Raw genomic sequence first — 13,443 nt, 5'->3', positions numbered from 1 at the left:
TACTTTCACGACCTTACTGCTTGAACGTGCTACGTTTATCACTTCAAGCCCATATGCATTCGTCATGGAACAATCGTCAAATAAAGGAGTGACTTGACACCTTTTTTAGTTGTCTTTAAGTTAACGCTAAGGTGTCACACGGTTGAGGATTAGGCCTGATTTTTTCCTTATTTAAATATTTTGATATGGACTCGTTACACGCGTGGGTGCTAATGCCATTACATGACGCACAACGTTTGCACGTGCGGAGCTGCTGTGAAAACAAAGAGTGCAAAGGGTGATAAAAAGTTCAATTTAGTGCTAACTGTCTGATTTGCCCAGCCAACTAAAACGGAAAAAACGTTATCCAGTACAAAGACATCAGTCGCAGTTGGATAAACATCACTTCGTTGAAGTCTGGTACTTGTTTGGTAAGGTGCACTGCTGTCTGGGAGATCTCGGAGCGGTATTTGCAATTGAGCACATAAATCGGGGATTGAAATTGCTGCAACTAACCAAACGAAGATATCATTCTGTTCGAAGGTAAGTCTTTTACATAAACGAGTAGTAATATATATGAGCAAATAGTATGTAGGCTGGGATGAAATGATATAAAAAGAACTCGCTAATTCTTTCAAGGCATGTATTTTATACCTGTTAAGTCGATAAAAGGCAGAATTTAATCTCAACAAAAGCGGCTATAGAGCTAGGTTCAGCATTTTAAATTCAACCTTGTCAGTGAGATCAAATTGGTGTAAACGTTTTATCATTAAGGCAAACATAAAAAGACTTCTCTCCTTGTTTTATTCAGTTCTATTTGATCGACCATGGTTGCGTTTTGTTCAAACATTTTGCGCCGCAAATTTTAATGTTTGATTGTTATGCTCTATGTTTTACATTATCGTCGCACGGCAAAGTGGTTGTTGAAAAAGTTTGATCGTTTAGCTCAGTTACGATTTCAAATAAAATTTGCTGTTATTCCCTGGGGAGCAGGGTGGCCAGTTCGGAGAGTGCTCGCCTCCCACCCGTTGTACCGGGTTCTATTCCGTCCCGATGTCATACGTGGGTTGAGTTTTTGGTTGGTTCTCGTCTTGCTCCGAGGGTTTTTCTCCGGGTTCTCCAATTTTCCTCCCTCCATAAAAACCAACATTCCAAATTCCAATTCGACCAGGGTCCGTTTCTCGAAAGGCCCGGAAACATTTAGGGCCCGCACAGCCATTTTCAGTTAAGGTGGCCGAACACAGTTTTCAAGTACCTATGCCTAATTCACCATTACTTTTAAACTATTTATGCTTTGGCGCCCAGTTTTTGCAAGAGTCAAATTTAACCACAGAAGGGTTTATTCTCGCATTTTGGGTAAGGTGTGTGCCGTTGCCATGGCAACGGGGCTGGTTAAAAGGCTTAAAAAATGATTCTTGTTCATTTAAAAAAAAAGTTCAGTCGTTAGATTTTTTTCATCATTTGCCCACTACGAATTGACACTAAATCCCTTCTGTCAACACTGTTGTAATAAAATTTTGACATAACGATTTTCGTAATTCGCAGTAAATTGTTTTCACTGCATGTTCTGTATTATTAAAAATTCTCAATGTCAAAATTCAGTTTCTTTATGATAGATCATTTACGTGTTTTCCGAACTATTTTTTTGCCAAATATCTTGAAATTCTATCGACTGGATTGTTAGAAATCGGCAAATTTCTGCTAAAGCAATCGGCCTCAATTTTTCGAGCATCTGCGCATACGCTGCATTTAACTGGGTTCTTTCGGTAACAATGAAAAAGCTGAGAAATGCTGGGTTCTTTGCATCCTTAGCTTTTCTAACATATCTTTGTAATAAAAAACTAAAGCCATCAATTCACTGCGTTCAATAATAGAGAAAAATAGCACAGATAGTGCGGGTGTTGAGTAAATAAAATGATCGCTCTATTGACGGTGTGTTTGTTTTTGCAATCCTTGTGCGCGCGCTGAATTGCATCAGCGAAAGCGCGCGCGAAAACTGTGTTCGGCCACCTTAATCTGTATCTAAAAACGTACCCAAAGGTGTAAGCCCCTGAAACGTCTTGTATGAAGGGAACCTCTGCTCATATTTAGTATATGTGAATAAAACAGCTCTGTAATCATATAGGGTTTGAGATTTTGTAACGGCTTCTCGGGTGCGAAAACGTTTCGGGATCTTCAAGGGACGGGCCCCGGGATACAGTACCCTCATGAAAACCAGTCAAGGCTGATGGGGCGTCCTCTCTAAATATTGTAATTTACTCTATTTGTTTAGGTGTGTTATTGGTTTTAGATAATCTTTTATTACTTGAAGTTATATGTTGAACTATACGTTTCTGCCGAAAACAAAACGTTTCTTTGTCGGGTTAATTTGTTCATGGAATATCACAACGTAGCCATTTCTAGATGCATCGCATGTATCGGCAAGAACAACCTGTTCAGGCGTCAGTTTAGTCTTTCAGTCTGCGTTATAGTTGTTCAAATTTCATTTTCCTTAACTTTCGTTTATTCCAACTTTAGCAATTCCGAGTCTGTGTAAAATCAATTGACCAGATAACGTGGAGGATGGGAAAATGCGGATGATAAGATGCGGTTGAAAGAAATTTTTTCTTCAAAACTATATGTCGGGCAATTCTCACAGAATTGAGGCCTGAGGAAGTCCGATAATTTTTTTCTTCATTAATTACATAACATTTCTACAGCACCTCTGGATCCAAAGAGAAAAACAAAATCATTAAGGAAAAGGTCTTTCATCAAAGAAAAAAAGAGTCTAATTTTTACTTATTTCAAGTGCCTCGAGGACAGAAGAAAAACGAATTATCAGGAAAAAAAACAGTAGAATCGCAACTGGTCGACGCGGTTTGTTGGTGCGTAACGCGGGTATGCGCTATATTGGACCCGTTAAAAGCCGAAGGAGACCATCAAAATTAAATAGACTCTGATTTATGCCGGGGTGGCGTTTTCTGTTTGATGATTCCTCCAAAACGATAGTTAATGAATGGTGCCAGTCAGTCAAGCTTAGACCTCGGCAAACTCCGTGTAGAAACGACCATGTCTCCTTTCATTTCATTCGAGGTTTTTGTTTTTTTTTCAGAACAAAACGCGAGATGACCTACTTCTGAGATTTACTTCTCTTTCGAATCGGGCAAAGTGATATTATTTTCAGCTGTGTGCTTAAGAGTTCATTCTTTTAAGTCCATGAATCCAAGTGTAACGGCCAGTTGCAGGAGAACGTAACCAAAATTAGCCCCCTTAGCTAGCCTATATCATTTTCTCTGACTTGCACACGCAAATGGGCGCATTTTCCATTGAGCAATATTATGAATGTGCGATAAAGCTGTTTTAGTATTTCCAAAATCATGCGGAAACTAAATATATCGGTTTAACATTACACTCTTTCTTTTTTACAAAATTATACTTTATAAGAATATGGAGGTTGAAATTCGCGAAAATTTAAAAATATAAACTGTACAAAAATTCTTCCTTCCCTAAACGGCAAAACCAGCCGAAAAAACAAAATAAACAGCATTAGCTTTATGTTCGAGCTAATAATCTTTCTGCAATAAGTTATGTTTGTCATATCAGGTTTTATGGCCTACAATATGGCTCATAAATTACTTCAACGCAATCAAAGTCATGTTAGTTAGGACAGATAATCTAACTTTGTGTCGACATAGTCCACTTGAATTCCTATAATCTCAGAGAATATTCACAATAATATTTTCAGCGTAAAATCGGCAGAAAAATAAGAATATTCAGTCTGAGCAGGAATAAAAAACAATATTCTCATCAAATAGGGTGTGTATATCGTGATCGACCCAATTCTTGTCAATTACTGGCAGATCATTCTGTGGACAAAACTGCGCACGGGATACCACGCAATTAAGACAATCGAATCGGTTCTCTGAGACAAGATCCAGAGACGCGTTACATCCTTTGGAGACGCGAGTGCAATCAGAATACCAACAAATCGGTTGAATCAATCTTCCTAGCAAATCTTTTTTTTTTTTTTTCTTCAGATAGATATATTCAACATGATGCGGGTGCTGTCAGTTTTCCCATTCATCCTTGCTCTCCAATGTTTTTCCTCAACAATCGGTGAACAAGGCTACACCACGGTTGTTAACAAATGGAACAAGGGCTTCAAAGGAGAGATCAAACTGAAAATGAACAAAGACGTTAGTGAGGCGGGGTGGACTATGAGGCTGTCGTTTCCAGTTCGCACTCCAAACTTGAAAATCTGGGGAGCGAAAATCACTGGACAGGAAAACGACCGGGTCTACACCATGGTAAATATGCCCTGGAACAAAAAACTGTCAACAGGAGACGAGTTCCAAATGTTTTTTTTAGCAGAAAAGACTACGGATGCAGATGCCCCCATAGGGACCGTGAATTTTGAGCGCGGAGCGACTCCCACGGGGCAACCACCAACGCCTGACCCCAGTGCTCCGAGACCCACGACAGGGCGTCCCAATTCCTCTCCTGGCTCTAGTTGCACTCCAAGCACCAATTGCCCCATTTCTACTCGACCCCCGAAGACCACTAGCACTAAACGCCCGCGCCCGACTTCAAAACCAACAATAGGCGTACCGCTAAAGCTCGGTGGGTACAACTATGGTGAAGTGCTGAAGTTGTCCATTCTGTTTTATGAAGCTCAGCGATCTGGAAAGCTTCCAAAGAACAACCGCGTCCCGTGGAGAAAGGATTCGGCACTAAAAGACGGCAAACAGATTGGTGTAGATTTAACTGGAGGATGGTATGACGCGGGCGATTACGTCAAGTTTGGCTTTCCAATGGCTTCCTCTGTCACCGTGCTAGCCTGGGGTCTATTGAAATACAAGAAGGCCTACATAGCCGCTGGTCAGTACGGTCACATGCTAAATAGTATCGAGTGGGCCACGGACTACTTCATAAAGGCGCATACTAAAAGATATGAATTTTATGGCCAGGTTAGTGTATTAACCTAATGCCCAACAATTTTTATATTTCAACCACTTCACGCCAACCAATTCGGTTTTGTAACTCGCTTTGGCATTCAAGTTCGCATTTTTGGTTAATTGTTTCCTCTTTGTTATCTTTATAAGTTTGTCATTTTCGATCCTGTCCATCACGCGCTCAAGACTTTGTTTATGTACTTGTACTTGTGAATTAACGAAAGAGAGCTGAATATGTATTTAACATAAAGTAGCAAGAGTGATATTTTATTTTCCATTTCTATGAACAGTTTTTGATCTATCAAAGTTTTGACCAGCGTCTAAACTATATGTGCAGGTTGGTGATGGAGATATCGATCACGCCTACTGGGGCAGACCAGAGGACATGCCTGATAATATGAAGCGTCCCGCCTGGAAAATCACGCCACAGAAACCGGGATCAGATCTGGCCGCTGAAACTGCGGCAGCCCTGGCTGCATCTTCAATTGCCTTTAAAGCTAACAAAGCAAAGTAAGTAAAGAGCACAAAAGATAACCGGAGTTGCGTCTTCATATTAATTTTAGAGGAATCTTTGTCTTCAAAATTCGCTCTGATGGGATCTACAAAAATTTCAATTCTGAATATTGAATCTGCATGACACGAATGATTATCCCAATTAATTTGACTCCGATTTATTACTGTGTGGCACTAAATTATGGAGCGAGCCATATTTTTAGCACGTGCTCTCAATGAAAAGAATTCATTTACGCTGTTGACACTGTATAACTCCTGGTAGAAGTAAAAACAAAGAACATTACAGTGCAGTTATTCTTATAGATATTTAAATAAATTATTGGTTCAACATGTTGTCTAGGAAAAACCGAGTCTGTTTACACGAGTTCACCATTGGATATTCGTTTTGACGTTGCAGATCGAACAAACTTCTGGAGCACGCAAAGCAACTCTATGATTTTGCAGAAAAGCACCGCGGAAAATACAGCGATTCCATAACCGACGCGAAAAACTTCTACCCTTCAAGCAATGACGAAGACGAGTTGGTTTGGGGAGCAGCTTGGTTGTATTGGGCAACGAAGAGTCAGAAATATCGTATAAAAGCCGAGCAGTACTACGAGAAGTTTAAAATGAATAAACAGGTTTGAATGTTTGGCAAGAACGAGAAAGTGTTTTCTCTGGTCAACGAAAAGCAACGGCAGTAGTTGGAAATTCTTGGAATTTCTTAAATTTACAAGCGTTCAGAAGAAGGGAATTAATTGACTGAGATTTCTTTTCTGATTTTAGGATTACTCGAGTCTTATTTATGACAGGCAAATTACGGATTCGGTCCAGGTTGATCTAAACTTTCAAACCATTTTAAGGGAAAATCTGTTTCCATACAAAGCCAAGTAAGGTATCCTAGATCATAAAAATCAGTTTAAACAGTCTGGACATTTGTGTCGTTTTGTATCAAGGTTAAAAGTTTATCAAAAAGAAGAATGAAAAAAATAATTGACCTTCAGCTGCTGGTACCTAACGTATATTGCTAGTATTGTTTGTTGTTATTGTTGTTGTTGTTCTTTGTTTGTTTGTTTTTTTCATTAACTATATCTACGTTACCTTTACAATCGCATGCAATCCATTTAGAATGTTCTCTTACAAATAATTACTTTCTAATCTTAGTCTTCTTTTATGTAGTTTCGATGAGGTGAGTGGTGATAAATGAAAATGAAGCAAATTTTTAATTTGCATAGTTGCTGAAATTTTTTTTTTTTTTTTTTTTTTTTTTTCTTTTTTCACCTTGCATAGCCCTGGGCTTTTTCGTGGGACGACAAAACGGCAGGCGTACAGCTCCTACTTGCTGGATTAACTAAAAAGAAATCCTACGCGGAAAACATCAAGTCATCACTGGACAAATGGCTCCCTGGAGGTAGTGTTTCTTACACTCCAAAAGGCCTTGCCTGGCGTGATAAATGGGGATCAAACCGCTACGCAGCCAATATGGCATTCCTGGCTCTCGTTGCCGCTGACTACGGTATAAAGCCGTGGGCTTACCGCAACTTTGCTAAGAAACAGATTGATTACATGCTGGGCGACAGTGGGAGGAGCTTTGTAGTTGGATTTGGTCACAACCCACCTCAAAGGCCCCATCACAGATCCAGTTCCTGCCCATCACCTCCCAAGAAGTGTGACTGGAGCAACTTTCACGATACTAAACCTAATGCACATGAGTTAAAAGGCGCGTTAGTCGGCGGTCCTGATCAAAATGACCACTACAAGGACGATAGGACGAATTTCCAAATGAACGAGGTCGCGACAGATTACAACGCTGGGTTCCAGTCTGCCGTAGCCGGGCTCCAACAGCTTGCAAAATCTTAGACTTGTGCCGGACTAATAAGTGTTTTCATGAAAACGCACGGTGACGGGAAGTTTACTTTTGCATTGATTGTAGAATTAGCAGGGATGAGTGAATAAAGACTTGAGGGAATTACGAATGTGACTCATCTTGTTCTCATCCCCTAACCCCTTCAGTGTTCGACAGCACTGATGAAAAAAATTCCTTAGCTCTCTGTCTAGGGTCTCTGGAATATCCGAATAGCGAATAGCGATCAACGAATAGTGGAAAATTGCTACGCTTAGCCTGAATAGCGATGCTATTGGCCTAAATTTAGATATTTCAATGCCAGTGGTAAAACAGATTGTCTCAGAAAGACGTCAGGCTATGGGAAAAGATTCGACACATCTTTAACTGTCGGCACGCAAGCGTATATTCATGAGTAAGTGTTGACCCAAAATAGCCCACCTTAGGTCTTAGTTAATCACGTAAGATTAACTTGATTATTTCGATGTCCTGTTTCATCATTTTAACTGGTTGCCTGGGGTTGAATTAAGGGAACCCACGTGATATGACAGCAGTAATAACAGCCTATTCACCCCACAACCCTTAAACAGTTTTACTCGAAGCTCTTAACTCGAAACGTATAATAAAGACAAATCTTCTAAAATTCTTATACATGTTATACAAAGACCTGAGACTGCAGTCAGAAAGTGAGTTTCGTGTGTTTGAAATCCAAGGAAAAGGGGGTCACCGACTTTTTTTGAGGTAAAACGTATAGAAAGAAATACCCTGCTTTGAAAATTAGCGCAGAAAAGTCAGCATGGTCTCCAAGCTAGGGATTTTAGACGAGTCAACGGGGGCAAACAACCCTGTCATGTTTCGGTATAAGTGAGTCTGTTACATTACTTATTCCAAATTCTGATAACCCTGAAAACAGCAATTGAATCCGTCCTACAGCTAAACGTACGGTCCAACTGGACTGAGTTCAATGTACCCAGCATTTCTCTCTCCCTACCCCTCTTCCCCTCTCTCCCTCTGCCCACCCCATTCTCCCTCCTCCTTCCTCCAAGAAACTAGACGTTTTGCTGCGTGTACCCAGGCAGTCGTTATACTGAGAAACACTAGCTATATTGCAATTGAGCTAAATGTTCTGCATTTGAAGTTGTACGAAATTCAATCGAATTGATGTGCTTAAGCTATTCTGCTTTTGATTGCATTTCTTGGAATCGATTAATAGCTTATTACTCGTTTGCAAGTCTTTAGGGTGTAACATGAGTCAAGATCTTTATATCAACCTATAAACGTTTCAGTCTATTTTCCTTAGCCTTTGCCGTTGTTATTTGCGTTTCTCAAGCAAGCGAGACATTTTTAATTTCATAGTTATGGCGATGCGTGACATTGATCTACGAACGCGGTTGTCGAAATCATATACTTATCCCGTGATTTTTAGCCCATTTAGAAGTTAAAGTATTAGGAAGAGTGCTCATGTAAATGCTTGTTTGTTCAGTACAGATAATCAGTCGCCTAGATAGCCAAAGTAAGTTCCAGATGTTTACAATATTTTCCGGCCGCAATGTAGGCGTACCGCGGAGGTACACCAACATGGCGGTTCCATACTAGGTCTCTGTATATTTGTGCAAAGTATTTCGACGAATATCTGAGCTTGGGAAAACGCACAGACCTAAAAATTCGAAGAGTGAACAAGCGTGGGTTGCAACAAAAGATATCTATCCGGACATGAGCTCAAGCGAGCTTGAGGTTTCATACAGCTCGAAGGGGAAGCTCCAAGTCAAAATGTTTGGAGCTGGCAAAAAAACGTATCACCTGTTTACCAAAAACAGGAGAACGGGAAAAGATCAGATTAATCCAAACCTTTCAAAAGAAATAAAAGATGCTCTCGGGCCTTCCAAATACGAGAAGGTTCGAGAAATTACGTACGAAAAGCGGAAAGAGCTCAAAGAGAAGCAATACGAGGCTTCGCAGAAAGAAAAAAATAAAAAGGAAATGGATGAAATAAGAGAAGACATGAAAAAGAAACAACAACAGATCGAAGCTCTTAAAAATGAAGAAGGTTCACAAGAGGAAATTGACAAACTGAAAAGAGAATTGGGAAGTCTTGAAACACAACATCAAAAGGCAAGAAGCGCATATGAGGGAAGTGTTCAAGCGGCAGAAGATAGATCAATGTTGGATGAAGACATTCAGGTGCTGGAAGATTCGCAAGCGGTAGATGTAGCAGAAAAAGAAAAAGAAGCTGCGCGCGACGCTCTCAAAGCGATAAATAAACGAAAAGAAGCACTTGAGCAGAGAAGGAAGTTTGAATTCGGAAAGTTGTTGGATAATGAAGAAACGGACTTTTCCCCCGAACGAAAACAAGAAGCCGAAAAAAAGATTTCAGCTATTGATCAAGAAACAAAACGACTGGACGAAGAAGAAAAAGAGTTCCAAGCAATACTTGGCGCGAGAAATGAATACATGGAAAAAGAAATGAAACTTCTACAAATTGATAAAGAAGAACTGGAAAAGGCGCAGGAAAAAGACCTTGAGATTATGAACGATAAAGATGCGGCGCCTTACGAAAAAGGTGCGGCAGAAGAAAGAGTGGACTGGCGTGACAAAGAGATCAGACGAGTTAATGCCAGGCTTGAAGAAATCGGGAGAGATGCCACTGTGGAGAAGTCTCTTTGGGAAAGAGTGAAAGACATCTTCAAAAAATATGGGGTGACGCTAACGGCAATATTTATTGCTGCCGGGACCACAGTCGGCGCTGTCATCGGGGTCCTCACCAGAAGTTTGAAAGCCACCGGTAAGGCTTTGGGAAATGGGCAAAAAGAGCTCGGTAAAAAATTCGCTTCCATATTGCCCGGGCTGATTGGCTCGATTGTGAGCTTTCTTTTCAAAGCCGCCGGCCAAGTCGTCGGGTTTCTGGCCGAGCACACCTGGCTGCTTATTCTTGCCGTGGTGGCCTTTTTGTTAGAACAATTTCTTAAGAAGCAGCGTTAACTTACCGCCAAGCCGTGAACAGCAACGCCGATAATCCAACTACACCGACAATTACCGCTGTTTTGTTTATTTCATGTTGTGACGTTTTATCTGGAGCCTCGGGCTCTATTTTTTGCGCTTGTTGAGTTTCGGACGGAGCTGGTTTCCTTGATTCGGCCGTTGCGGCTTTGTGTATCGGGTTGGACGGGTGGCTGTTGGGAGGGTTAATCTTTGACGGGCCGCCTGCCATGAGTTTGAGCCCAGCTTTTTTTGTGTCAGGATTTACCTCGTTGTTGACCCCCAGTTTCATCCCGGAGACCGCTTGTTTCAGCTTGTTGTTGTAGCCGATTGTGCTTGCTGTGTTTATTATCATTTGCGCGGGCATGAGCCAGGCCAACAGCGAGATTGAGCCTGACCTTCGCTTGATCCACCGCGAGCTGGTACCTTTGCACGCTCTTGGCCAAGTCGGGCTGTCTTATCGCGTCTTCCATCAGCTCCAGCTTTCGCCCGGCCACCAGAACCGAGAATGCTGCTGCGTACGTTGACTTGCGCGCCCAGGATGCAGTAAACGAAAGCCTCGATTGACTGGTTGATTCTCGACAAGCCCGCCTGGGTCAAGCCATTCGCGGTGTTGGGTGCAAACCAGTCGAACTGCCGATCTCCAAAAAGATCAGGCCGTATAAACTCAATAAGGTCCCCCTTAATCAGTTTTCCACCATCGTCGCTAAACTTGTTCCACCCAGGATACTTATAATCTGTTTTTGTTGGCGATTCCCCCTAAGGCTTAACATACAACACCCCCAAACCACTATTTGCACCCGAAGTAAACCTAAAGTCGCTTGAGGGGTCCATGCCGAACTCGCCGCATATCCTTTTGTACGAAGCAACGTCATAATGATTATTCATCTCGTCGAACGTCGGGTCTCCGGGCAAAGCGCTTATGCTCTGAACACCTCCTAGCTGGTACAAAATTCGCCTGACCGTGAAATACACGTGGAAGATATAAAAAGCTCTTATCTGCGGGGGGAGATTCATCCCGCTGTCAAAGATTTCGCGAGAAACTCCGCACCCCTGTGTGGCGCAGAAAACCGCGAAGTTGAGCTGTTGCGGCCAATATTTCATGTCAGGCCCTCCTAAACAGTGTTTTGCTTCGGTTCCAGAAGTGTGCCTGAGTCTGGTTTTTTGGAATATTTCTCGGAATTTTGTCGTGAAATATTGGTCAGGCGTGACGTAGATTTTGATTTGAGCGTCGAATATTTTCTTCAAGCTTGGCGCTTTGCCGTCGAAAGGTACCGCAGAGATGGGCAGGGAAACTTTTGAGCCAAGTGGCGACAGTTGATAAGGAAAACCACCGCTGTCGCCCAAACCAAGCGCTTCTTTCATTTCCGCACTCCAGTATTTTCTGTCTGAGCCGAAGACGCTTTGAAACGAGTCTTCGTTTTCTTTGAAAAACACCTCCGCGGTCACGTTATTTTTCTCGTCGACGCTTCCTTGCGAAACGAACCGGCTTTTGTCCGCTTTGGGGAAGCGGTTTAAAAAGTTTGTCCACGCCTTTTTCTTCGCCGCCTCCGCTTTTTTTAACGCAGGACCATTCCACAAATTTGCCATATTATTTGAACACAATTTTATTTGTTGAATATAAAAATGGTTGTTCTCACTATTGTCACGCAACAGAACGGAGGGACAATATATTTTGAAAAACCAATACCGCGAGTCGATTTCATGAAACTCATTTCTTGCAGTTTGTACAACAGCTGGGACACTTTGAAAAAGGAAGGTTCGGCCTCCTTGGGAGATAAAAACAAAGATAAAGCTTTGTCAGTTAGTAAATTACCCCCAGGGCATTATAATTTAGAAAGCATGAAAAAACAAATAGGCGGTCTGTTCGACAAATATCACTATAGACAGTTGGAAACACAAAAAAACCAACCTCTTGGCCAGCTTGCAATCAAAACTTTTGGGGCAAAACCGATAGAACTTGATCGCGATTTAGCCGGTTTGCTTGGTATTGGGCGAAAGTTGGATCTTATAACTTTCGTAAAAAGACTAACAGCCCCAACGACATATTTTATTCATTGTAATTTGATCGACACAGAACGGAATCTGTTCAATGGCAAAAGGTCAATGTATTAGCCTTGTTTGATGTGAAGGGGGAACCTTATGAAAAAGTAAGCTACCAGGCTTCTCCGCAACAGGTTTTGCGAGACTGTTCTACAGACGAGTTCATAAATAGCATCACCATTAGCGTCAAAGATGAAAATGGCGAACTCTTTGATTTCAAGGGCTTCCCTCTTCTTTTTGAATTAGAGTTAAATTAAATTTCTATATATACGCAATGTCTTCGGCAAATCTGTGTCCACCAAGCGCGCCGCCTGCCGAGAATGAAAGAAGACTCTATCCAAGTCTTCCCGAAACGACAAATGCCGAGAATTTCCGGCTAACCGAGATAAGCAGAATTGAAAAAGAAATATCTGCTGAGGTCGAGCATTACAGGCTTGTGTTGGAAAAATACAAAAAAGCCCGGAAAGCGCTTCACTATTCCGTGGTTGGCCTTGGCGCTGTCACGGCAGCTCTGTCTTCTGGGGCTGTTGCAACATCACTCACTGGTGTTGGAATTGTTGTCGGCGCGCCTGTTGCCGGGATAGCAGCTTTATCTGGCGCGGTTTCCACTGGCCTGTCCGTTGTCAACAAGAAGCTTGAACGCAAAGTTAATAAGCACTCGAGAATCCTCTCTCTGGCTATTGCAAAACGTGACTCGATAAACTGCTCTGTCTCACAGGCTCTTAATGATAAGCGGGTTTCTGACACGGAGTTTCAACTGATCACACGTGAAATGCAGAAATATCGCCAGCTTAAAGAGACTTTACGCTCGAACTTCGCGCGAATACAAACAAATCCAATCCAGCCAGATATCGAAAAAATAAGAAACCAGGTTCGGGACCAGGTTCGGGAAGAATATAGAACAAAAATTGCGGATTAAACAGCAGATTTAAACTAAATTTTGAGCGAAAAAACACGAAACTTTCTCTTAGTCTTATTAAAAACAGATGATTGCGTTACACCGCGTTACCTTCACGCGTAGAGAGGGGGCCGCAGTCAAGTGCGAAATAGGGAAGATCCCTTGATCAGCTGTTTCTTTTTATCACTCTAGTGAAATCTCTCTGTTGTACCGCGTTTCGTGCCAAATTTTTCCTCGAAAAAAGGTGAAAAGTGCTATTTTTATTGACCAGGCCGAGAAGA

The 13,443-nt window shown here is 41.8% G+C and overlaps 1 protein-coding gene and 1 pseudogene across 1 annotated transcript; one reads left to right on the top strand and one right to left on the bottom strand.

Annotated features, from left to right (window-relative positions):
* The first annotated feature begins 185 nt into the window (after window positions 1-185).
* LOC110054900 (uncharacterized) lies at window positions 186-7,378 on the top strand. The gene is made up of 5 exons (XM_089298191.1): window positions 186-522; window positions 3,996-4,925; window positions 5,248-5,420; window positions 5,821-6,043; window positions 6,693-7,378. Exons 2-5 carry the CDS (start codon window positions 4,011-4,013, stop codon window positions 7,260-7,262), a joined length of 1,881 nt encoding a protein of 626 aa, XP_089154317.1. The 5' UTR covers window positions 186-522; window positions 3,996-4,010; the 3' UTR covers window positions 7,263-7,378.
* A 2,210-nt stretch (window positions 7,379-9,588) lies between these two features.
* Window positions 9,589-12,132, bottom strand: LOC149106845 (uncharacterized; annotated as a pseudogene).
* Between the last annotated feature and the right edge of the window lie 1,311 nt (window positions 12,133-13,443).

This window comes from Orbicella faveolata, unplaced genomic scaffold, assembly GCF_042242905.1.
Source record: "Orbicella faveolata isolate gen_17 unplaced genomic scaffold, um_ofav_v1 contig_3, whole genome shotgun sequence".
Taxonomy (NCBI): Eukaryota; Metazoa; Cnidaria; class Anthozoa; order Scleractinia; family Merulinidae; genus Orbicella; species Orbicella faveolata.
The sequence above is the reverse complement of the archived record's forward strand: the minus strand, read 5'-3'. Positions and strand labels throughout refer to the sequence as shown.

Excerpts from the sequence above, each read along its gene's own strand:
- LOC110054900 (XM_089298191.1), top strand. The coding sequence starts at position 4,011 with ATGATGCGGGTGCTGTCAGTTTTCCCATTCATCCTTGCTCTCCAATGT. Across the intron at positions 4,926-5,247 it reads GATATGAATTTTATGGCCAG|GTTGGTGATGGAGATATCGA; the intron begins GTTAGTGTATTA and ends CTATATGTGCAG. Across the intron at positions 5,421-5,820 it reads TTTAAAGCTAACAAAGCAAA|ATCGAACAAACTTCTGGAGC; the intron begins GTAAGTAAAGAG and ends TTGACGTTGCAG.